This window comes from Pelodiscus sinensis, chromosome 1, assembly GCF_049634645.1.
Source record: "Pelodiscus sinensis isolate JC-2024 chromosome 1, ASM4963464v1, whole genome shotgun sequence".
In the NCBI taxonomy this organism is placed as follows: Eukaryota; Metazoa; Chordata; order Testudines; family Trionychidae; genus Pelodiscus; species Pelodiscus sinensis.
This window is the reverse complement of record NC_134711.1, coordinates 85,584,388-85,608,266: the sequence shown is the minus strand read 5'-3', so window position 1 is coordinate 85,608,266 and position 23,879 is coordinate 85,584,388. Positions and strand designations below refer to the sequence as shown.

The following is a 23,879-nucleotide window of genomic DNA, read 5'->3' as shown; positions in this document are numbered from 1 at the left end:
ATGTAGAGCTAATTATTATCACCTGTCATCCAGGAGAATCCCAAAGCACTTTATAATCATACAAAAGTATACAACCCAGCATTGAGCAGTTTGACTGAATGTGCCCAGCACTGGATTTAGCCAATAGTAAAATAAATCTTCTTTGGTTGTGTTTCTATACTGCTAGAAAGATTTATTAATATATAGAATTTGTAAAATACCTAAAATGATAGATTGATTAGCTAGATGGAATTAGAGAACCTATCCATTAGATCAGGGGTCTCAAACTCACGGCCTATGGGTCATCTACGGTCAGAGCATTTTCACAATCTGTCCCAGTGGCCTGAGAGTAGCTGTCTCCCAAGCCATGAGTTTGAGACCCCTGAACTAAATGGTATTTTATAGACACATCTATAATACAAGTTAAATAAAATGGACTGAAATACATGTAAGGCACCAATTGACATGTTTTGTTTTCCTGTACAGAGCAGACCTGCCAGCATGTTCAAATATGAAAGGGAATGTACCCAGGCCCAGAGTATCAAGCACAATGATTTTACTTCCTCAACATAACAATAGAGAAACATTCCATCAAGCATCTTTGCTGCGTGCCATGAAGAAGACATCCCCAAAAGGCTTATTGTACAATACTGAGACCAAGGCTTTGGCTAAGAGAAAAACTTCTGGGTCACAGACTCTGTGTACAAAACCTTGCAATCACAACTGGGTGAATTTCCTGTCAGGTCTAGAAATTGATGCAAATGTTGTGAAAAACGGTACCTTACAAGCTAAAATATGCAGCCAACCAGGGTCCATTCAGACAGGACACCAGCACTGGGAAATGAGTGGCTTCACATCAAATACCCTGAGGGATTAAGATTCCAGTCCTGGAGAAAACCTTTGGAAGAGGTGCTCTGAAAATGCAGCAGAAGTATATGGAGTACAAGAAAGTTTAGCCTCACACTGTCCTGAAAGACAGATTCTAGATTTCTGGGACCTGTGAGTGACAGCTAAAGGAGGTGCTGATTTGTTTCTTTTTTAATGTTTTCATTTTTTAATTGTCAGCAAATTTCAGACAAAAAAAGCCAGTTGAATTATCTGAATTCTTCAGAATTAAAGTGATATCTGAACAGAATGGAAAACTAAAGAGGAAGGATTTGTCTTACTCAATTCAGACCTTCCCAGACACTTTAAAAAACAATGCTGATGAAGTCCCAAGGGAATCCCAATCAGTTCTGTACTGAAGGTTGTTAGTCAAAGAGGTATTTTAGGGAAATATAGGATATACACTACAGATCAGGGAGTGGCTATGATGGAGAGTCCTGTGAGGAATTAGAGGGGGATATCGTTCCACTAGGGGGCAAAAGAAAAAATGTAGAAGTTTATTCTAAAATTAAAAAGCTAAAAGTAAGTCAAATGACTTTAAAAAAAATCACATCTTGCTATGGTTCTGGATCCTAGGTGGGACTAGTATTGCTGTCTTTGTGGATGTCCATCTAATTCGCTTTACTTATGCCAACTGAATATTTGTTCCTTCCCCAAAATGATCTGGGATTAATCCCCAGGACACTAGCTCAGGGTCCGAGAATCTCAGGAGATTTGGCTAAATAGTGAGAAGTGCAGAGATGCTTTTTTCAATACTCAATACCTGTCTCCCCCTCATGTTACCCCAGAAACTCTCTGTGCTCTTAGGGTTTGTTTTGACTAGAATAAAGGTGTGTTGTTCAAATGTGTGCCCCTGTGAAGAGCTCAGCGTGTGATACAATGAAGTGATATTTGTTTCTAGTATTATTCCTTGAATGGACATGCAGTGTTCCCCACAAAATAGAAATTATTAGACAGTCTTATTAGTCTGAACAGGAAGTTTACTGGGAACTCCAGGACTAGATTTCCATATCATTCCTAATTGTTTCAGCTGATGATAGGCACCTTAGATAACCATCAAGTAGAAGGACAGATCTGAGCTGTGACCAAAGTGGCTCGGGATAGCTCCAGAGCAGATTGCAAAGGTGCCGTTTGCACTCTCCTGATCATTGAGCAGCTCAACACCAGGCCAGTGCATCCCATGCAGACTAGATCAGCTTACTTTAATCTGCACTAACTCCAGAGCCTATTCTAGCAGCTGGTGCTCTGAGGCAGGGGGCAACTACCACCTGTGCAGCAGCCAAACACTATCACAAAAGATTCCTGTCTGCAAAGGGAACCTTCAAACAGCCAAGGAAAATTCCCACACAGCTGACTAAGCTGGTTTGAGGGCAGTTTTTCAGGAAGGTTCAGTGGGAGCACAGAAAGTTTGTGATAAATCCTAGAAATGTGTATCGACTGCCATTGTGAAAAATATCCACACTTGCATGACATGTCGGTCAAGGACTGCAAATAGGGAGGGCAGAGGGGGCAATTGCCTCAGGGCCTGGGGCTCCTAGCTGCTGCTACTGTGGCTGTGGCAGTGGCAGTGTCCGGAGCCCAGGCCCTTTCAATCGCTGCTGGAGCTGCGCGGCACGCTCTGCACAGCTCTAAAGGCTTGAGCAGGGGAACCAGCATGGTAGACTCCAGGTTGCACTTGAGGGGCAAGCTGCTCCCAGCCCTGCCCTTTTCGGGAGCTCAGGGCCCCATCATCACCTTGCCCAGGGGTCTGGCGTGGTCATTCTTTGCCCTGTGGTGTTTTAAAAGCCACAGTAACAAGCAGCATTTAAAGTATATTGAGCTGACTCCGTCCCCTTGTGTACTTTCTCTTATTACTACTTAAATCCTACTGCTTCGACTTAATAAAACCATTTTTATTTTCTATCAAACCCAGTGTAAGCGACTGTTACCTGGGGGGGGGGGGGGCAACCAGTGTGCACATTCCTCCTTTCATTGCTTAAAGGGGGCTTATCTAATTCTTTGAGGTTTGATCCCATCTGAGAGTGCTCTCTCAGGAGGCTAGGCCCTAAACTGCACTCTCCTTGGACCTGAAATGGTTCAGTGTCTGTACTGCTTCTCAGTGGAGGCAGGGATTTCAGCTGGGGGCCTTGGCTGGGGGAGACCAGCAGAGCTGGCCCAGCAAGACCGGGCGCTGAGGAGCCCCAGAGAGCAGGAAGGTGAGTGGCAATGGCCGGGTCAGCACCCCGGGAGGCACCCCTGGGAGGTCATCTGTGACTGCACCCTGTCACATAGTCGACTAGTCAATTAACCACATTTTAACATCCTTAGTTCCTGGTGGAGGCCATGTGCAAAGGATCGCACCCAGGGTCCGCATGTTGAGCCCCACATAAACTGAAACCACACCATGGGGCACAAACAAATGGGCCACGTGTTGAGTAGCCCTGTACTAAATACACAATGCTGTGCTTATAAAACCTGATCACACAGGTGGACTCTTCTGAGTTTTGGTGCTTTGTGTCACCACCTTGCAGAGGTTTTTTAACAGCTCTGTTCTTGGGCTGTCTTGAGGGGTGGGGAAGGTAGTTCTTTCAGGTCTTTCCTTATTTTTTCCTTTCTTTTTCCTCCTCCTCTGGTTTCCTTCTAGGACCACAGTTTATATAGGGAAACTTGAGTCCTGCTTAACTATATTTTAACCAATCATTTTACTAATATTTCAAGTAATTATTTGACCAATCCTAACATACTGTGAAATAATTCTTTACACAATCATACCCCACTTTAGTTTATTTAAATCTTGTAAAATTAATTATGCACCAAACAGAAACAAAGAACCAGACAGAACCCATAGAGATAAACAATATAGATTTCACACCCACAATTGTTGAGACATACAGAATGCCATTGAAGTTTTTCTTTAAATATCTTAAAATATTCCTTGCATATCTGGTGAGGGTGGGTGCTATTGGGGGAGCCTTCTTAACAGCCTGATATTGCATTGGTTTGATATAATTTAGAAAGAATGTGAGGATGTGACTTCCTGCTTCTTGGCTTATGGCTGCTGCTCTCCTATGGCTGCAAAAAAAGGCCTCAGAACCTAGAAGGCAAGGTGTCTGGGGACTTCTGCCTCCTGTGATAGAAACAGAAGCCATCCTCCTTAGAATACAAATAATGAACCAAAGCAGGCAGTAAAAGCTACATCCAACAAAAAAATAAGAAAAATGTAATATTTGTAAGTCACCTCCTCTGCTGATCCCATTTGGTTTCTGTGGCTTTTACTGAGCCAAGACCTGCTTTGCTGATGCACCTCAAACCTTACTGCACTGACCAAAAGGGATGTGAATTTGGTAGGGCCCTAAACATTTCCTCCACACAGCACTATAAAAGTTGCCTTCCTAGCAACATAGCTTATACATAGAATTTTTCTGAGAGGTAGTTGGCAGATAGCCATTGGACACAGCCCCTTAAAGCCCTAGAACTTCATAGATAAAAGCTGTGTTTGGAGTGAAGAGCAGTGGCCTCTCATATCCACTATAGCATCAGAAGCTATACTGAAAAATGGGATCTGAAGTGCAGGAGGAAAAGGCAGCTCAATGTGAGTCAGAAAACAGGAATTAGGCCAGGATCTATACTGGAAAAGCTGATATAGTATAGCTATATGTTCAAACCCTCCTACTGTGAACACAGCTTCTACCCGCAAAAAAGTGGTTTCACTTGTATAGCTTGTATCTGTTCTTCAAGCAAAATAAGGTTCCTCAGCAAAAGCACTTGTAGGCCAGCATAGCTATCTAAACTGCAAGTATAGAAAAGTTGCAAAGGAATCACACCCATAGCTGACAACGCTACTGGCAAAAGTTTATAGCAAAGCCTCACTTCAGTAACGCTCTCCCTGCCCCTTTTTAGAAGCAACTGAAGAAATAAATGCAAATCTGTCTCAGAACTCCAGCTATGTGCCAAATTTGTCATGCTAACCAGTGAAACAACAGGGTGCGGAAACAATCATTTTTTGGCCATTCATGTGACCTAGGATCATGATTGTGTGGTGGGAAGTCCCAGTCAAAATGAAAGTGAAATCTGCTGAGTGACTAGCAAAATATAACCAAGGGACAAAGAGCAGCAGCAGAAGTAAATAACTTTAGAAGGGAGAGCACGGGCACAAGATTTTTCCCGTAACATTATCCTAGAGCTTCTTACTTAAATCAAAAAGACAGGTCTCTTTCCCCCACCCCTTTTCTCCTTCAGTGCATCAGCTGAAGGAGACTTCCAGTGCTGACTCTCCTTGGTGTTTTGAGTTCCGCACACAGCACCATGGTGCTCCTCACGTAAGTACCCTGCTGGTGGGCTACGGGCAATGATGTTTTTTTCTGTGAGATTATACTGTGCATGCAAGCCTGGGGAGTCAAATTCCCTCCTGAGTCTCTTAAAGGGACAGTCAACTAAAAATCTCATTTCTGTCTTAATAGTTTATCTATTGCTGTAATACAAAGTACACCTTAGATCAGTCTAATAGAAAGAGATCCAGGAGAACTGTATTTTTTTCAGTTTGGTGACTTTGTGTGTTTGAGAGCACTGTGGCTATAGTTAGTTTCAGCATAGTTTCCCCTGTTGTTTACTCTGTGAATTTGGCAGTGTTCTCTGTCGCTAGCTTTCATTATTGTTTGCATAGGATTTTAACACAGCAAGGTTGGGGGGAGGAGAGAGAGAAAAAAGCAAACATTTTAAATGAGAAAAAATGTGACCGAAAAGAATTACTGAAATAGACAATTGGGCACAAGAGTAGGTGAAATCTGAAACAGTTTTCCACTCTATTTACTTGAGGGGGTCAGTTGAATTGATTGAAAAAATAAAAATCAGGTTATGTGTGTTTCTGTATTCTATCTACCTGACTTCTGTGTTTGCACACAGTCAGATGTGCCAGGCACTGTTTACATCTCCTGGCCTGATTTTTCTCTTGAGCAACACCAGTGATTTTAGTGGAGTAATATAACCTTAAAAAGACAGAGTAACTGCAAGCAGAATCAGCTCTCATTTTTTAGTTTTCATGTTACAGCTGATCATTAAGATCCAGATCCACAAAGAAGGTTGATTCTGAGGTTTGAGCATCTAAGTCCTACTGTTGGCTTCACTGTGACACAGAAAACCCCACTCAATCCTTTATGCTTCTAATCTCACACCACATCTATAATTTCAGAGTGATAGTTCTCTCACCTTTATGGTTCTGCTTCTGAACTCAAGAGCTGCTTGCTGCCTCTCTGAATGCTGGGCCTAGGTTCAGAACTTCCCTTATTGCCAGAACGGGAGAAAGGCTTTCAACAGGGGATCTCCCACTGTGGAGAAGTCATTGTGCTGGAGCCAGAGAGAGACTGACTCTAGTCCAGCGCTTCAAGAGCCCACCCCAGAGGCAAGGGACCCCAGCTCCAATAATGTATTCATTATTTCTCCACAATGAAGCAGCTTCCACAGGAGAGTTTGATGGAGCCCCGACTCCATTGTTCTGTGTTTACAGCCCTCTTCTAAGAGCTGGGGATCAAATCCTTTTTGGCTGTTGACAGAGGAGGGAATTGACCCTGGGATTTCTGCCTCCTAAGCAATTCATTTGGCTGTTTTGCATGGACCTATTGGAGTCTGGGAAGTGGGCTTGCTGCAAGTAGTGGCTTAGGGTGTCCAGGCAGCAGGTTCTTGGCCATGGGTGGCTGGCAGCATTAGGCCTGGATTTAGATGCCTGTCTCAGAGAGCGGGGTTCTTAGCACACCCTTCTCATTAACATCTCACATTGGTGAGCTTTGGTGGCTCCCTCTTTAGCACATTGCCTTTTTGGGGGGCTAATGTTAGGGCACCCATCTCTCCCCATTCAGTGCATCAGGAGCTGAGGCCCCAATTCAGGCTTTATGGGTTGCAGTATTGTTCCTGAGATTTTCTAGGCAGGTAAAAGTTAGGGGCTGTGACATTCAGTGTTACAATGCTTGAGTCCTACCCTTGGATTTAAAGGCTGAGGTTTTCTCCTCTGGTAAAAATGGAACCTCTTTTAATTACCAAGCCGATGAATCAATTTATATGAAATTAGCTCGTAGTATGTGGAGTTACGCTGCATCATGTTCTGGAAAATCTTGTGTGATAGCAAAAGAAGTGGAGAAACTAGATTCTGCCTTGTTGTGAAAGGAGAGGCTGATACAGTTTGACATCAATGGGTTTGGGATCTGGCCCTGTGTGATTGCTATTCCCAATGAAATCAATGGGACAATGTGTGTGAGAAGGAAATACTCACCTCAGCCCCTTTATTTTTATGGTTAGCATTCAGAGACCATGCAGCTGCTGATGCGCAGATCATAGGTAGCTCCCTTCCAGCTGCAGACAAAATCTTCCCCAGATTATATGTGGGATCTCCCTAGGGCATCAGAGATGGAACTGAGCCAGAAAGAACTCAGCTTGTGTTTCAGATCCCAGGATGAGTTCACAGATCTGGCAGCAAGAAAAGAGCAGCTTTCTACTTGTAAACGGTGCACATTTCATTTGAAAATCATTAAGGAGGAAAATCAGATTGCATAATTACAGAGCCCCAAAATGGCCATATGAGAGAGAACTGCACTTTAATGGGATGCTACTATCTAAGTCTAGCTGGAGTACTGATAAAGAGCTTCTAAATCTCAGCTAAGTACTGTAGAAAAATTCTCATCTCCAGTTACAAATTCCCAAGTATCAGCAGTTGACCTTAACACCTATCCATTCCCTTTCCCTGCAGCCATTAAGTATATGACATTTATTTAAACCCACATTCTTATATGACTGCATACCAGTGCACCCATTGTTACAGATTATCTTCACACTGAAGAAGACACACCTATGCAAGCAGTAAACATACTAGTTGTATTCTAGGTCAGTGGTTCTCAACTAAGGGTACAGGTATCCCTAGGGGTAGGCAGAGGGATACATCGGGGGTACATCTTCCAGGGGGAACATCAACACAACTAGGTATGTGCCTAGTTTTACTTGCCAAAGCTATATAAGAAGCACTAGCAACGTCAGTACAAGCTAAAATTTCCTACTAGCCACAATTACTTGTTTATACTGCTTTATGTACTAATCACTGAAACGTACATGCAATATTTATATTCCAATTGAGTTACTTTATAATTATGTGGTAAACCTGAGAAAGTAACCAATTTGTCAGTAATAGTGTGGCTGTGGCAAGTTTGTATTTTTATTTCCCATTTGGTAAGCAAGTAGTTTTTAAGGGAGGTAAAACTGGAGGGTATGCAAGACAAATCTGACTCCTGAAAGGGTTACCTTAGTCTGGAGAGGCTGGGAGACATGGCTCTAGTTATGTGGCCCCCATACAGATTTGTAATTTGAGGATGGGGTTGTAACAAAAGTTATCACCAGTTAGTCCAGGATTCACATCTGTTTGGACCCAAAATGGTTTGGAAAAGTCTAGCAGGGATCAGTAGGTAGGAAATAACACGACAGCTGCCCAGAATGGAATAGGGCCAGGGCCAAAGAGGAAAACAGATGTCAAGGGGTCAAGTTTGAACTCCTGAATGTTTTCAATTTCAAATGGTGGGGGAGGGGACAGTTGTTCTAGTTCATATCTTCCAGAATGACCTGTGCAATATAGAAGCATTTTAGGGTGTGCTCTAGAGATGTTCAAGACAGTGGCAATTACTCTGGAATGCCAAAGGAAACCGGAAACCTTTCCCCTTCCTTCTCCCCCTCTGCTTGTTTGTTTTCATTGTACTTGAGTTCCTCAGAGTACTTATTTTGGGTCAGATGACTTAGTCATTCTGCTATTTCTGCCAAGTCCTGAAGCGGAGAGCAGGCCTTCCCTCTGGGACTGGCAGGGCTGCTGTTCCTAATGGCCTGGATCTTCTTCAGGTTTTTCCCCTCTCATATTTTTACCTTTTCTCTGATGTCTCTTCTGCTCTGATTTTTGTTTCGCCTTCCCCTGTTCCTTTGGTTACCCACCCTCTCTCTGGCTGTCCTTGTCTAAGCCAGAACCAGTGCATAGTTTCAGGTGGGAAAGGGCTGGGCAACCAGTCTTGTTTTTAAGAGCTGCCTGATTTCCTCAGATCCTACTCTCTGAAGTGGGACACCCTCCATGCAAACCAGAGGAATGAAGGAACAAGCAGGTGCAGTAGAAAACAACAAGACCACCAGGCTCTCCCCATACTGGTGCAAGCAGCAGGGCTGTGGCCTTGGTGATATGTAGGAATGGTCTTTTACCAGGGACAGAGTCTTTTGACGAATTACCACATGGGATCAGGAGAGGAAGAGCTCATCCCTGATAACCGGTCCCAGCAGCAACCCCCTAAAACAGCTGCCAGTGCCATGTACTGACTTAGGTCACTGAAGTGTCTTTGTTGATGTGTCTGTTCCTTTTAAATATCTACTGCCTGCAGGGACAGGCAGCCATTTGGAGAGGCGGAGTCATGACAGACTGTGGGAATGGGTGGACGGGTGGGGACATGCTCACATGCAAACCCAGTTCCTTCCTGTGTTTGTTTTTCCCCTGGACAAAAGCCTAAATGCCTTTGGCTTGGAAGAACATGTGCACTCTTGGCATGAGAAAGAGAGGTGTCAGTCATAGGCAGGTTTAAATCCCAGTGGGGTCATCTCAGCCTTTTCTCTTCCCAGGAGAGGTACTTTGGGGAGATTTCTGTGCTGCTCGGACTCACTTTGGTTCACCTTTGCTGTCACAATGGGACGTCAAAGCAGTTGTAAGGCTCACCCCCCAGAATGCCCCTGTTCAGGCACTGGGCTGGCTGTACACATACCAGTCCATGGGCAGCTGGAGATGGAAATGGTGACTTCACCTAGCCTATGCCTATGCCCAGAGCTGGGCCCTGTGTCAGCACCAATGGGGCTGAATCAGGGCCACTGAATGCCATGGAATTTAGGGGCTGGAGTGCCTCTGTGCTGTGGCATAGCAAAGACCCCGTGGGCTCCGCGTGGCAGGATAGGGCTTTACCCCACTGCCTTGGCCTTCTCTCCATAGTACTGGAGTGCAGGGTGCTGGCTGATGCCCCACCAGCTGCATTTCAGTGCTGCTACCAGAAGGGACTAGCGTGGATTAATGTGGGTCCAGTCTGGGCCAGGGCAGGGCTTTGGGCCATCACATCATGGGTGGGGCCTGGTGGAATCCCAGTCTTATTTTGTGTTCATTTTGACCGTTAACAGCGATTTTTACTTTTAATTTTTTTCTATTTTAATTGATTTTTATTTTTACACTTGTTGGAAACTGGGGAGTGGGGTCCCGGCTGGGGCTAGGCCAGCCCTGACAGCAGGATTCCAGGGGGCTCCTTTGGTGGGGCACAAGGCGCAGGGCAGGCTGTAGGGCGGGGACGAGCTAGTGTGGTCTCCTACTCATTCCCAGAACACCACAATGTTTGCTCCTGCTGGGAAAACTGTGGCCTGGCCCCTGCAGGGTATGTGAGGCACACTGGGGATGGGGGCGCATCTGCCCCCGACAAAAGCAGGTGTGGGTTTATCTCCTTACAGGAGGCGGGGGCGGGGAGGACATTAGCAAAGCATATGTGTCCAGTTTAAAACCAGAGGAATGGCCTGCCTATGACAAGCCTCCAACCCCTGGAGGCCATCCTGCTGCGGAGCAGTGTCAGCTTGGGGAGAGCTCCTGGCTGGCATGCCAGGAACCAAGGCAGCGACAGCAGAGCTGTAGAGGGCTCTCTGAATGGCCCCCAGGCCAGGGACACCACAGCCCTGCTGGGGTCCTGGCAGGGCTGAGCTGAGCCAGACAAGTCTCCAGCCACAAAAAAAGGTCACCCCACTCCTGATTGGCTCTGTCCTGGGCATGGGTTGTTCAGCACAGAGGTGGCCTCCCCCCAACGCCAGGGGGCTTGTCCTCCTTCTTGCAGTCCTGGCCAAGAGCTGGTGCCACTGGATTACTGCAGGCACAAGGGGGGGGGGAAAGGGGCCGAGCACCTCCCAGCTGATACCAATTTCTGGACTTTGCTTTCAGTGTACCAGGTGAAATCAATGTTACTATCATCTAGCCTTTTAGTCACAGCCAAGCCTAAGTATTATTTCATAGCTAAACACACACCCTCTTCTGGTCCCATGCTGGCCCTCCCCAGGGCACTAGCCCTGTGCTCTTCCCAGGCCCCACCCCACGACCAGGCCCAGCACCCTGAGTCAGCCAACTAGTTTGGGGTTTTATTTGTTGCTGTGACATCCTCCCCCTGGTCTCATCCCCCTTCGGATGGGGCAGGCTGCCACCAGAAACCAGGCTCTTTTGAGGAAGGCAGGGCATCTCGGGTGGAAATCAATGGGGATTATTCATCTTGTCACTTCTGTACCTGCCCTGTAGTTCTCCCCATGGCTCCAGCTCTGCCATTAAGCCACCTCTGAGCTGTCTGTGTGGTTGTGTTTCTTACAGTGCACTGGACCTCGCTGGCAAGCGCAGGAGCACATTCAGACCTCGCCAGGCCATCACCAAGAAAAACCTTCGGAAGTTGAAGTGAGGTATTGATGGTGAGGGGTGATGCTGGGCTTGTGGGGGTGGGAGACACCCTACGTGGTAAGGGCCAAGCCTTTGTCAAACCACAGGAAGAATCCTGTTAGTTAGCACAGAGACTGGCTCGCTGCCAGGGAGTCACGGGTTCAGATCCCTGTCCGGGGCTCTTGGCACAGAGGCTGGAAGCACTGAAGTTTCCAGGACCCCCCTGTGCTGCTGCACGCCCAGGGCCCTGAGTACAGCACAGGGGTCCGACCCACAGAGCATGGTGTGAGCTTGTGGCTTAGCAGCTTTACCTATATCCGCTCCCCACTCAATGCTGCCTGGCACGTGGCGTGGGTTGCACAGTGGCGACAGCCAGTGGGGTGAGGTTGGCGGGATCCAAATACAGTTCAGTGGAGTCCTTGGCAGAACCGTGGTAACGCCGAAGCAAACGCCTGGGGGGGCTGTTAAATGGAGTGGAAGGGAAGGCTGCCCCACCACTGGGAATACAGGACACACACGGGACTAGGCTTGAGGCAGCCAGTTCCCTCTCTGAAGTGTTCAAAGCCAAGCCTGCGTGGGCGGCCCTCTCTCACTCTCTGACGCTGCTTGATGTCTATATTCAGACCCAACCAGCAAATCACTCTTGAGCATCTGAGGCAGCTGTTTTTGCTGATCCCATTCCCTGTGCAGTCCTGCTGGGACTCTCCTTTTACCTCTGATTTTGTTTTTTAGCCTAACCCGCAAGCCCTAGAATCAGGTGAAAAGAAGCCAAGGAGCAGAGAGAGAAGTGGCCAGGCAAGGCTGCCAAGAAGTCAGGCTGAACTGAGAGAGAACGAGGAAATCACCACTGGAGGTCTGTTCCCACAGCAACTGTCTCCTGGGGGGCTAGGGCTAGATTGTTTGGGTCCCTCCATTGGGATTTACAAGAGGGACTTAAATAGCTAATTGCCACTTTGGGTGCCTACTCCAACAATAGAAATCCCGCTCATTGTGTTTGTTTTCCCATGATTCATGCTTCTTTTCACCAGGACCAAAAGCGAAAATGCTTTCCCAGGAAGGTTCTAATCTAGGCATTTCCAATAAATGACATCAAGGTTCTTACCCTATCAAACTTGGCAACTGGGCCCTAACACCTGACTCACAATCCAGCCGAGAAAAAATTTTCTGGAAGGTCCAGTGTTTTCTGTAAGCTGTGCCCTTGTGCAATACTCAGGAGAGAGTCCAGTGCTGCCCAGCTGATTAGCGCAGTGCCCATAGCTAGTTTTTTTGTAGTTCTATTGGTGGTGCACATTCACACATGCCTTGGTGCACATAAAAATGTATTCTGCATATGGGTGGGAAAATTCCACACATGGATGGAAAAGATGAGAGGGAACACTGGGAAGGTCCCACCCTGAGGAGCCCACTTGTGTACATTACTGCTCAAAAAATGACAGATCTTTACACCGAAGCTAGACACATGGATGGGCAAGTGAGGGTGGAACTGGCAGCAAACATCTTGGCAATGCTCATCCCTTTCTTCTCTCCCAAACAGTGCACAGCACCACTTGGCTTCCATGTTACTTCAGTTAGGCTATGTCTAGACTGCCCCCTCTTGCTCAAGAGAATAAGCAAATGAGGCAAAACAGTGAATATCACTGCACCTCATTTGCATACTTAATGAGCAAGGGGCTTTTGCCCAAAAAGGAGCCATCTACACGACTCCTTTTTGCACAAAAGCCCCTTGCACAAAATGGCGGCTCATTAAGTATGCAAATATTCACCACTTTGCCTCATTTGCATAGTCTCCTGCGCAAGAGGGAGCAGTCTAAACAACTTTAGGCTGCGTCTAGACTGGCAAGTTTTTCCGCAAAAGCAGTTGCTTTTGCACAAAAACTTGCCAGCTGTCCACACTGGCCGCTTGATTTTGCGCAAAAGCACTGACGTTCTACTGTCCAAAATCAGTGCTTCTTGCGCAAATGCTTTGATGTTCCCGTTTGGGCAAAAGCCCTTTTCCAGAAATGTTTTTGCGCAAGAGGGCCAGTGTAGACAGCTAAAAACTGTTTTGCGCAAAAAAGCCCCGATGGCAAAAATGTTGATCGGGGCTTTCTTGCGCAAAACCGCATCTAGATTGGCACGGATGCTTTTCTGCAAAAAGTGCTTTTGCAGAAAAGCATCCGTGCCGATCTAGACGCTCTTTTCCGCAAATGCTTTTAACGGAAAAACTTTTCCGTTAAAAGCATTTGCGGAAAATCATGCCAGTCTAGACGTAGCCTTAGTGTTTGTTTTCAGATTAAAGCCAGAATAATGTGTCATGGTCATAAGTACCACCCTGTATCAGCTGAAGCATGTAGGTGTGTTTGCCCAGTGAGGCACTTTCACGTTCCCTCTTGGTGAAATTGATTACCTGGCTGCTAAGGCATGAGCTAAGCAGTTATAGACAGGCCATGTTCTTCCTTCTGTGCTCTGCCCCTTCCTTTGCCTGAGTGTCCCACATGCAAAAAGGCAGAACTTGGCCCATTTGCCTTTACTTATCTTGGCAGTGGCTGGAGGAAGCTTGTTCATTATCCCGAGAGCTTCTCTGCTAATGGTAGGTGGTTCTGCTAATTCCCTATGGTCTCCCCTCCCCCCAAATACTGAAGGGGAAGATGAGACACAATTAAATGGGTGTCAGGTTCTAGTGTGGCCTCTCCTCCCTGCCCCATAAGGTCCCATATCACTGCCTCTCAGTTCTTTGCACTGGGAAAACTGCAAACTCCCTAAAGAAGCTGAACTGTGCTGTCTCCTCATTACCACCTGCCTTTGTCCCTAGAATGCCAGCCCCCGCAGGGCTAGACAGACAAGTGCCAGGGTCCTCACTTCACAGATCTGTGTGTCTGCCCCTCCTGCTACAGCCCTGTTTGGCCACCAGTGAGCATTGCCCAGCCAGCAGAGCTATGGGAGGGAGCCAGAGCCGCTGATCCCTCTCATGCTTGGTCAACCAAACTCCAGCTGCAGAGTTGTCACTCCTGGCACTGACATGAGAGGAAGGCAGAGCACAGGTGCCATGCGCGGGGATGGCTGGTAGAATGACCATCTCCTGGCATGTCAGTGGCACAAAGTGGTTGTGGGATTGCTGAGGAACCAAAACCCCTCAAGGGCATTTCTAGTCACATTTCAAACCAGAGCCCCACTTCACAGGCAGCTGCAATGCTAACCTTTGTCCCTGCCCAGTGCTGGGGTCAGGAAACCTTGTTTGCTTCTAGTTTAATGTTTAAATGGTCCCCTTGTTAATTTACAGAATTTGTTCATTTCTTTCCTGGCTCATTCCCAGAGGAAGCAAAGTCCCCATTTTCCACATGTAGGAAACTAACAGTGCATGTATCAGCCCCTCATGTGGGCAGGCAGCAGCTCTTTGAACCTGGGCCCTTCAGCCCCATGCTACAGACCTTACCAACAGGAGCAATGGTATGGTAAGATTGCCTGCAATGGCAGGTGGGCCACTGGCAACAATCCCCAAATGGGACACTCGCTGGGCATGGCCCTGAATCACTACAGACTTCTTTACTGGGTGTCAGTCTGGCAGGTCTTGCCACTGCTCACAGTCTAACTGGTCGCCAGATTTGAGGTCGCAAAGGAATTGCCCCCTGGGTTAAGTTCCTAGTGACTCTGGGGAGATTTCGGGCACTGGTCACTTGCAGGTTCAAACTAGTGTAAATGGTGGATGCTCTGTAACTTGGTCTTTAAACCATGATTTGAGGACTACAGTAACTCAGATGGAGGTTGGGGTCTATAACAGGACAGGGTGGGTGAGATTCTGCAATGTGCAGGTCAGACAAGCTGATCGCGATGGTCCTTACTGGCCTTGAGCTCTATGAGCAATAGTAACCTGTTATCCTCTAGTGGACCAGCCATGAGAAGGGGCTGCACCACTCCTGCTGTGCGGGTGTTACCTGGGCCTGGGGGAAAGCAGCGGGATCACTGGTGTGAACATTGAAACTGAGGGCTCTTCCCATTCATATCTTACAGCAGGTCTCGCCAAGGAGGGCGCTACCGTGGGCTTGAGGAGCTACTATGGAAACGAGAATGAGAACTAGGGCAGGCCTGCTGTCCTGGAGTATCCTCTTCCTGGCTGCAGGGTCCATTGTCTTGATGCTGTATGCCCTGATGTGGGAAGCAGGGAACATTATCAACCTTCCCAAAAAAATAATCGGCTTCTACAACTTCTGCCTGTGGAACCAGACAGCTGGAGAGCTCCAGTGCCTGCAATTCAAGGACCTGAAGGAGCTGGGGATTGGCCAGGTTGAGCTAGTGCTGGCAAGGCTCTGTGTATACATGGCCCAGGTCCTCTGTCTCTTCTCCCCCTTTTTTACCCTCCAGACCCAATGTGCCAACAAGAGAGAGAGGGAGGCGTGGGAGGTGACCCTTGTGGTGCTAGGCCTCTCGGCTACATTTCTGGCGGGCGGCCTCAGCTTGTTTCTGTTGCAGACCTGGAGTTGGATCCAACTCTCTGAACTCAGTGGGGGTTTCATGGCTCTTGCAGGGGCTCAGGCCCTGCAGGTGCTCCAGTTTTTTGCTGCTGCTGCATGCCTCCAGTGGCTCCAGGGGGATCCTGCAAAGGACAGCCCATCCCCTGAGAAGCAGCTCCCACCCTTGAAGGTCTGAAGGCAGAGAAGGAGGGAGACACAGCGCTAGCTTGTGGCACTGAAATTCAGTGCCGTGTAGGATCTTACCAATCCAGTTGTTTTAATCATCTGATAGCCTATATAGCCTGCTCTTGTGTATTGATCTCCGGCTAGTCACTGCAAGAAAGATGGGCTGTCATGGTACAGGAAAGGCAAGCTGCAGAGGGTTCTAAGGCCTGGCTAACAGATGTAAGGCAAATCAGGATTAGCTACTAGAGCCAACCCAGCAGAGAAGGGTGACTGCATCTTTGTGGGGGTGCTGGCACATCTGAGCTGAGGTCCATGTTCAAAGCTAACAATTTGGGCATGAGCAGCTCAACTACAGTATCAGTGCCTGGCACAAAGGAATACCAGGAAAGATTCCCAGATCTTTTCTAGCTCTACTAGGCAATTTCAGCTGCTGTGTGCATAATCTGTCCCGTTGTAAAGGAAGTGTTACTAGGTTTGAACTCAAAGAAGAGGCCAAACTATGATGGTTGGAACCCTTTCCCAGCCCAGAAGTGTGCATTCAAGCTTGTCTGCAAAATATTTCAAATGAGCCTAAAATTAGAAGTATTTAACATGGCAGAAAATGCAATTCAAAAGGTTTGGAACCAGGTGCTGAGCCTTCCCCATTGTGCGTATTTAGTCTCTGCAAGTGTGGAATGGCAGTGTCACCACCCTATTGTTCCTGGCTAAAGAGATGCTGGTGACAAAGTTGTCCCCGGGAGAGAAACCATCAATTGGCCTCTCCCCACTACGTGGTAGGCTCAGGACAGGGACTGAGCAGGGCAGAGCTGGAGCACAGAGGTGGAACGTTGGAGGACAACATGCTTGGCTGCTGCCATACTGACTAATGTGTGTGACTCAAAGCATCGTGTATACACACTACTGCAATAATCTTTATACACAATGTGCCTCATGAGCGATCATTTGAAAATGAGTAACTCACTGCCATTCCTGCCCAGCGGAGGCACACAGTGAGTAGTCAGAGTTGTGGGCAGATGCAGAAATTATAACTAAAGTGCATTTAAACCAGGCACAGCATGGGGAGCTAGTGACCCCATCTGCCCTAAACAATGGAACCTGTTTGTTTCTCTGGCCCGCCTGCTATCATGCAAGGCCCATTGCCATATCAGGTAAATAAAGCCATCATGCCAACAAGCAGGGGAGGAGACAGCATAGGTGGAGACGGAGCACATGGATGCTTGGTTAAGAGACATAATTTAATAACCTTTTGAAGTTTACATAACTGATAAAAGGTGCCTCACTGGCTGGCCTGCAGATCAAGGGTTACAAAGCAACTCCTTTGCCTCCTTCCCCCCTCCCTCCTGTGTGCCCTGCCCAGGGAGCTCAGTCCCCAATCTCGCTGCAGAGACTGACAATCAGGAGACCTCTTGGCACCATCGGGTTGGGGCATGGGGAGGAGAGGACAGGTGGCCCACAAGGAACGGGTGGGGAGCCTTAGGGTGGGTGAGAGGCTGTTCCCCCAGATTCAGACATCCTGAGCAAGGCTCTATTTGAACCAGACACAGGCTATTCAGCAGGGGCAGGGTGAGCTCCTCTCAGACTTTCTCTCAGGCCCTGCCCACACCTCTGCTCTGGGCTCACTTTGAATTGGGAGGGCGTTTGGGGCACCTGGACAGCCCCCATGGCTGTATTCTCACCCCCTGGAGCCAGCGCCTGGGTCTGCCCCGCACCCTGCCCACCACCACAGTTCCCTTTGCCATTATTTTTGCACTGGTTTAAAAATCCATAAGACTTCAGCTAAAAAAGATCTCCCTGACGTATTTCAAAGCATCATCCTCTTCGTCCTCCGTGTCCGTCCTGCTAGCACAGCCCAAATCGTCTGGCTGAGCATCAGGTCGGGGGGCGCTGGCCCCGCTGTTGCTTGCTGGGCTCTTCTGAGGCTCGGTTGGCATTTGCTGGCCTTCCTGCTTCCCTTCGGTTTCCGATGGAACACTCCCCTCGGTTTCCTTGTATTTACGATTCTGGCACAGAAACAAACCAGACGTGTCCAGAAAGCGTTTTGTCCCAAGCAAGAGGGAGAAACACCCGTCCCCCCTGGCACCAGGCTCCAATCTGTTTAAATGCAATGGGAGGCTTAACAGCATCTGTATCCCACCCCGCTTCACAGCACACACATGCTGGCTTAGGCCAGGCAGGGAAGACCCCCGCTCTTTGCCACTGAAGCTGCAGGGGAGTTCTGGACAGTCACCTCCACTACAGTTTGGGGAGAGTACTACAGTTAACATCTGTGCACCTTCAAAGAGCATCACAGGATCATTAATGCTCATGGGGAAGGGGAGACTAAAGGGTGCCCCAAAAGTGAACGGGGGAGCTTTAACAGTTAGGAACAACTAAGGACCTCAGTCCTGCCATCAGAGCTGGATGGACCCATGTGAAGTTCCACCAAGGGCTGGCGGTGTCTCCGAGCTCCCACAGGGCTGGGAAGGAAAGCCCACTGCTTTACCCTCCACACCCACATGTGCACCCACCCTCCCCAGCACAAGAAGCAGGACTGACTGGCTGGAGACTCCCTCAGCCCCAGCAAGGGTCACTGTGATGCAGATGTGGGAAGAGTCAAACATGCTTAGGGGGGCAAGGAGCATAACTGTATTCCAGACAAAAACTTCTCCCCTCTAAATAAATAATTGCTGGGAATCGTGTTACTAAACCCTGTTAACCACGTGTCCTCTTTCTGCACCACCTTCCTGATGGTCAGAAGGGCTTGTGTGTGTGAAAACTTCTCTCCGTGCATTTATTCATGGGCATTCCTCCTCACCACAATCTGCACCTCTCAAATGGTAACCTTCCCAATGCCCTGGCAAAGCTGAGCTGCAGCAGTCTCCGCACTTACTGAGGGGTAAACAAGCAATGTGAGTGGTCATGCAGGAGGTGCGAGACAGAGCATGAAACAGCATGCAGACTTCCCAAGTCTGTGCTTCAACCAAGTCACCCATTCCCTCCTCCTGCCTGACCCACTTGCTGTTGTGGTTTCCACAAGGCTTCTGGGGGACATGTTATAATGTTACACGTGCTGGACCCTGGCATCACTGAAATGGAGGCAGCTGGCTACAAAGGAGAATGCTTCTATTTAGCCTCCCTGCAATGGAATGTCCCCAAGGGAAGTGGTGGAAGCCAGACATTTTAGACTAGACTGGGAAAAAAGCATCAGGACAGGGACATGTTAGGAACCTGCTACATTGGCAGGAAGATGGACCAGCAGGCCTGGGTGCTCACCTCAGCCAGGATGCTCAGGGCCACATCCACCAGCTCCGCTTCATTCATACAATAGACAGTCACAGTCCTGGACAGGCCAAGAGATTAGAAGAGAAAATAAAATCAGGAATTAGCTGGGGAACACTGTCACAGGCAGAAATGAGAATGCTTCCCCCCACAGACACACAATCAGCAGAGGAATGTATTCATGGGAGAATACTGCATCACGGCGCAATGCAGAACTTGTGCGGAAATTAATGGGTTTTGTGCAGAATTTCCTTCCTTCCCTTCTACACTGAAATGGGCTGCATATCTGATGGCCACAACCAGCACTGAAGAGGGCAGAGCCTAGCTTGTAAATAAAAGACATTACAGAGGGGGGGGGGTTCCTGCAGCTGTAGTTCCCAGCATGTCCTGAAGGAAGGAGGCAGCATGCAGAAAATGTCATACAAGCCCAGAACCCAGAAAGAGGCTGTTTCTTTGGGTGCTTAGGCATTGTGGGGAAGGGGATGTGTGTGTCCGGGCTGGGTGGTACTCACAGCTGGGCTCTGGGGGAGTGACTATGGGCTCTGGGGAGAGAAGGCAGAGAGTCAGAAACTGGGTTGTTGTAGGGGGTTCCTTAACTCCTTACTCCTGGAGGAATTTGTGTGTATCTTTAATGATATAGACATGGGTATTGTGAAATAAATTACCAAAATAATTGAAACTGGCATGCTTGTGTAGTGCTAGTTTAACAAATAAAAATACAGACTATTGTAGAACTTTAAAAGATTGTGTGCAGAATTTTTAATGTGTTAAATTCCCCCAAGAGCAGGGCATGCTTTTGTTTCTGGAAAGTCCCTGTTTTTCAATAACAGGAAGTCAGAAGCTGGAGTCTGACTGTCTTCCCACACCACTATTACTTTCGTGGAAGTCAGATGATTTGGGCGGAGTTATGTACATCAGCTTAGAGCAGAAATCAGAACCTTTTTGGAACATTCCTGTGTATTTCCATAAGCATCGCAGTCCCTTACGATACAAAGTACAACAGTTAGCCCTATCGCCTTTTTAAGGGATCTCAAAGCATTGCACAGGCTGGGGGACCACAGCTCAGGGACAAATGCAGCAGAAGGGATCAAGCACAAGAGGGAGCATAGGGAGGGAAGTGAAGAATAGCATAGCTCTGAGAGAGAGTAAATACCCAAGGGATTTGACCACGATGAGCACATTAAGCTCTAAACAAACAGCTCTGTGTTTTCCTTCTCTCCTGAGCAAGCAGCTCCACCAGCATAGCACTCTCTGCAGCTCTGACCCAGGGAAGAACACCCTGGCTGAGCCTCCAACCCCACTTTCAGGTGATACTCTTGCTTCTCCTTGGGGGTTTCCTAGCCAAGTATTGACCAGACCCCACAGTGCTTTGCACACAGAAGCCAATGCGATTGCAGCCCCAGCTAGCCCGGTTGCACAATGTGCTTACCTTGCCATGGCTGTCTTCTTCGCTCTCTTGGGTCTTACTGCTGACACAGTCTCTCTTGGCTCCATGTCCCTCGCTACCATCCATGGCGGAAGGACCCTCTTTTTTGCTTTGCACACGGTGGTTTCCATCACTTTGCATTTAAAAAAGGAACTGGCACACAGTCAAGGCTCAGCCGTTTATACGGTTCAGAATTCACCACTGTGCATGACTGTCTGGTGCTGTCCTATGCATCCCCCTTCCCAAAAAGAAGCTTTCATTAATCCACAGCTAATGCATCAGGGGATGTGCTACAAATCCCCATTAACATCTTAAAGGAACACTGCCAAAAATCTTACTATATGTTTTAGAAATGTGTGTCTGTCTGTCCACAAGTCCGTTTGTTCAAGAACTGCTCCAAAGCGGTAAATGCTAGGATCACCACATTTAGTATGCAGCTTCCCCTTATCATAACTTAAACCTTAAAGCCAGCTTTGGGTTTGGTTGGGCCGGGATAATGAGATATGCCTGGAATCTGATTGTTTTTCATAAAACAGAAAGGGAAGGGTCTGGCAGGAGGGAGTTATACTATAGAACAGTGTTTCCCAGTTTTAGCCACAGAACCCTTTAAAAAGAAAATGCTGGGGGAAACTGGTCGACCCTCCCCTCCCCCCCAAAAAAATGGAAAAACAAAAAACCCTTGAAAATGGGTTACACCGGGCCCCTAAGACCTGCTCGGGGGGTGGGAGGGATTGATCGAGTTCTTGCGGAACCCTTACTTTCACTTTGCGGAACCCTGGGGTTCTGCAGAGCACTATTTGGGAAACACTGCTATAGAATGACCACAGGGGGACAAGCAAGGGGCCAGAGATGAGGACTTGGGCAGCTATAACCCCAGTAAGGGGCAGGGGTGGAGAAATGTAAAGCTATCTACTATACATTTCAGACAGTTTGAGTGTCTCTTCCTGTATCTTTCTGTCCCCTAGCTGGGGACATTCACCCTTCACCCAGCATTGGCTGCTGCAGTAGCCATGGACAGGCACTTCTCACCTGGCCCCACCAGAGCAGGAACTGGCTCCTGCTCCCTGCTCCTGATTTCTGTCTTGTCGCTGGTTCTGTAAGCAGGCCCAGGATTCCTTGTTCTATGGTCATGGGGCCTGGAAATGCGGGACAGAAGAGCAGTGGGCTCTGAGGCTATGTCTACACTTGTGGCTTCTTGCGCAAGTATGGCAGCTCTTGCGCAAGAATCCGCAGAGCGTCCACACGGCCCGCCCGCTCTTGCGCAAGGAAATTTACAGTACGGCGTGGTAAGAGGGGGCTTCTTGTGCAAGAGCTACACTTTTAACAAGTTTAAGCCCTCTTGCGCAAGAGGGCAGTGTGGACGCTCGGCCAGGGTTTCTTGTGCAAGAAAGCCCTATGGCTAAAATGGCCATCAGAGCTTTCTTGCACAAGAGAGCGTCCACACTGCCATGGATGCTCTTGCACAAAAGCACAGCTGGCACATGGCAGTGTGGATGTTTTCTTGAGCAAGAAGCCGCTAGTGTAGACATAGCCTGAGAGTTTCCTTCCACCTTCTCAGACCCTTATTGTGCTGCTACTGCCTCAGCAGTGGGGTGCTACCGCTTAGTCCCCCGTGATCACTTCACACCCCCAGCAGCCGCGGTAGGGAAAGGAGCATAAAACGCTGGAATCTGGGTAAACAGCTTTGTTCCAAGTGGGCCAGGGAGCCTGGCACCAACCCCCACTGGTTTGTGCCCGGCTCTCACGGAGACCTGCCGGCAGAGCTATTGAGCATGCTCAGTGCCCCATAATTCTTCCTAAATTACACAATCTCATAGGTGGCACCTTTCCACATGACGCCGGGCCAGACGGGCGGTGGCGGCCTGTCCAGAGCGCGACCAGGACTAAGCGCTGCCAGCATCGAGCCGCGCGCGGAAATGTGTCTGCAGAAAACACGCAGCATCGGAGAGAGACGGGGGAGCTGGCAAAGCTGCAACACCACAACGGCTGCCCCGTCCGACCCCCGGCCCTGGGAGATCAATTGCTGCCTGGCGGCTCAGCCCGTCACCGCCCACGACGTCCTGCCTCCTCCCGCCTGCTTATCCCCAGGAAGCGCCCTAGGCCAGCGGCTGGGCGTGGGGGCGCCCCCGGCTCTCCTGTTCTCCGCAGCGAGGCTGCTTGTGCAGCTGCCCAGCCGCGCGGGGAGCGATCCCGGCCTGGCCCGCTCCCCAGGGGAGGCAGCTGGAAAGAGAAAGCGCCCGAGGCCGGGGGCAATGGCAGCGGCCCCGCCCCAGCGCGCTGCACGGGAAAGCCAGGGGGCCCCGGCTCGCCTTCCGCACACCCTGCCCCGGGGCTGCTCCCTAGGCCCGGGAGACACGAACCCATGCGGGTGGCGCTCATGGAGGCAACTCCCAAAACTGATACTTCGAAGGAACAAGGTGACGTTTCTGGCCCTACCTCCCCCCTTTCAGCCAGGAAACTGCAGGGTTTGCGCCCTCCTGCTCTGGGAAATGGTGCTCGCTTCTGCTCCCGGGTTTCTCGGAAATCACCATAGGCGGGCACTTGTTTGCTAGTTGGGACTCCCTCTGCCGGCAGAAGGCCCAGCAGCAGCGGCAACAGTGAGTCATTTAGGAGCCGCTCGTAAGTGCTTTAAACTCGTGACTCTAGGATGGGGATTTGATGCCAGAAAGACCTTTCCTCGTCCCTGGAGTCAAGCGGTTTTGAAAGGTCCCACTGTAGCCGTGGATTGCATAGCAGGGCTCACATAACCTCTTAATATTCATGCTCACTCTCCTAAGAAAAAATGGATGCTTTCTGATTTCCACCCCATACATTTCATAGTATGTTCTTGCTGTCACATAAAAATGTCTTGTGGACATTTTAATTTGGGTGAAATATTTGTGTTACAGATAAAAAGGAACTTTGCTTTTCCTCAGGGGTTAGAGAAATTTGAAAAGACCAGTGCTCTTTTTTGCTTCATTTTGAGCAATTTAACAAATAATTGACTTTTCCTTCCTCCCTTACCCCCATCTTGCCTGAGCTTTTTTCTCACTGCCCTTTTAAGGGAACACATTGATCAGAGGTCAGACTGAGACTAACACAGGGACTTTGAATCTTTGTTCTGGTTCAGTGATCTTCCCACAGCTGCACTGGATAAGTGGATTTTCTGCAACATTTCACTTCTGCACTATTTCTCCCTCCCTCCCCCCCCTCCCCCCAAACTTCCAGAGGCTGGGGTGAAGTACATTCTCTGGTCTGGAGATCTGCAAGACTAGATAAGGGAAACTGTTCCCTCTCATCTTTTCCATCCATG

General features: G+C 48.6%; 3 protein-coding genes across 6 annotated transcripts in view; 2 read left to right on the top strand and 1 right to left on the bottom strand.

The window, feature by feature from the left end:
- The window catches only part of AGBL3 (AGBL carboxypeptidase 3), a 68,616-nt gene extending 65,851 nt beyond the window's left edge, over positions 1-2,765 (top strand). For all 3 annotated transcript variants that reach the window (XM_006125919.4, XM_075934340.1, XM_075934333.1), the window contains one exon: positions 466-2,765. In XM_006125919.4, coding sequence (XP_006125981.4) covers positions 466-856 — 391 coding nt within the window. In that variant the 3' untranslated portion in view covers positions 857-2,765. The remainder of the gene's footprint in view (positions 1-465) is intronic.
- Positions 2,766-4,907: 2,142 nt separating this feature from the next.
- On the top strand, positions 4,908-19,903 carry TMEM140 (transmembrane protein 140). 2 transcript variants are annotated; one of them, XM_025186053.2, is made up of 4 exons: positions 4,908-5,162; positions 11,228-11,313; positions 12,023-12,143; positions 15,281-19,903. In XM_025186053.2, exon 4 carries the CDS (start codon positions 15,323-15,325, stop codon positions 15,911-15,913), a length of 591 nt encoding a protein of 196 aa, XP_025041838.1. In that variant the 5' UTR covers positions 4,908-5,162; positions 11,228-11,313; positions 12,023-12,143; positions 15,281-15,322; the 3' UTR covers positions 15,914-19,903. The 2 variants fall into 2 exon arrangements, with proteins under 2 accessions (XP_025041838.1, XP_006125935.1); XM_006125873.4 differs by having other exon boundaries at positions 4,909-5,162; positions 15,278-19,903.
- On the bottom strand, positions 17,120-23,735 carry CYREN (cell cycle regulator of NHEJ). Its single transcript, XM_006125871.4, has 5 exons — positions 23,024-23,735; positions 21,617-21,723; positions 20,591-20,720; positions 19,156-19,222; positions 17,120-17,903 (listed from the first exon to the last, which is right to left on the bottom strand). Exons 1-5 carry the CDS (start codon positions 23,191-23,193, stop codon positions 17,676-17,678), a joined length of 702 nt encoding a protein of 233 aa, XP_006125933.2. The 5' UTR covers positions 23,194-23,735; the 3' UTR covers positions 17,120-17,675.
- Between the last annotated feature and the right edge of the window lie 144 nt (positions 23,736-23,879).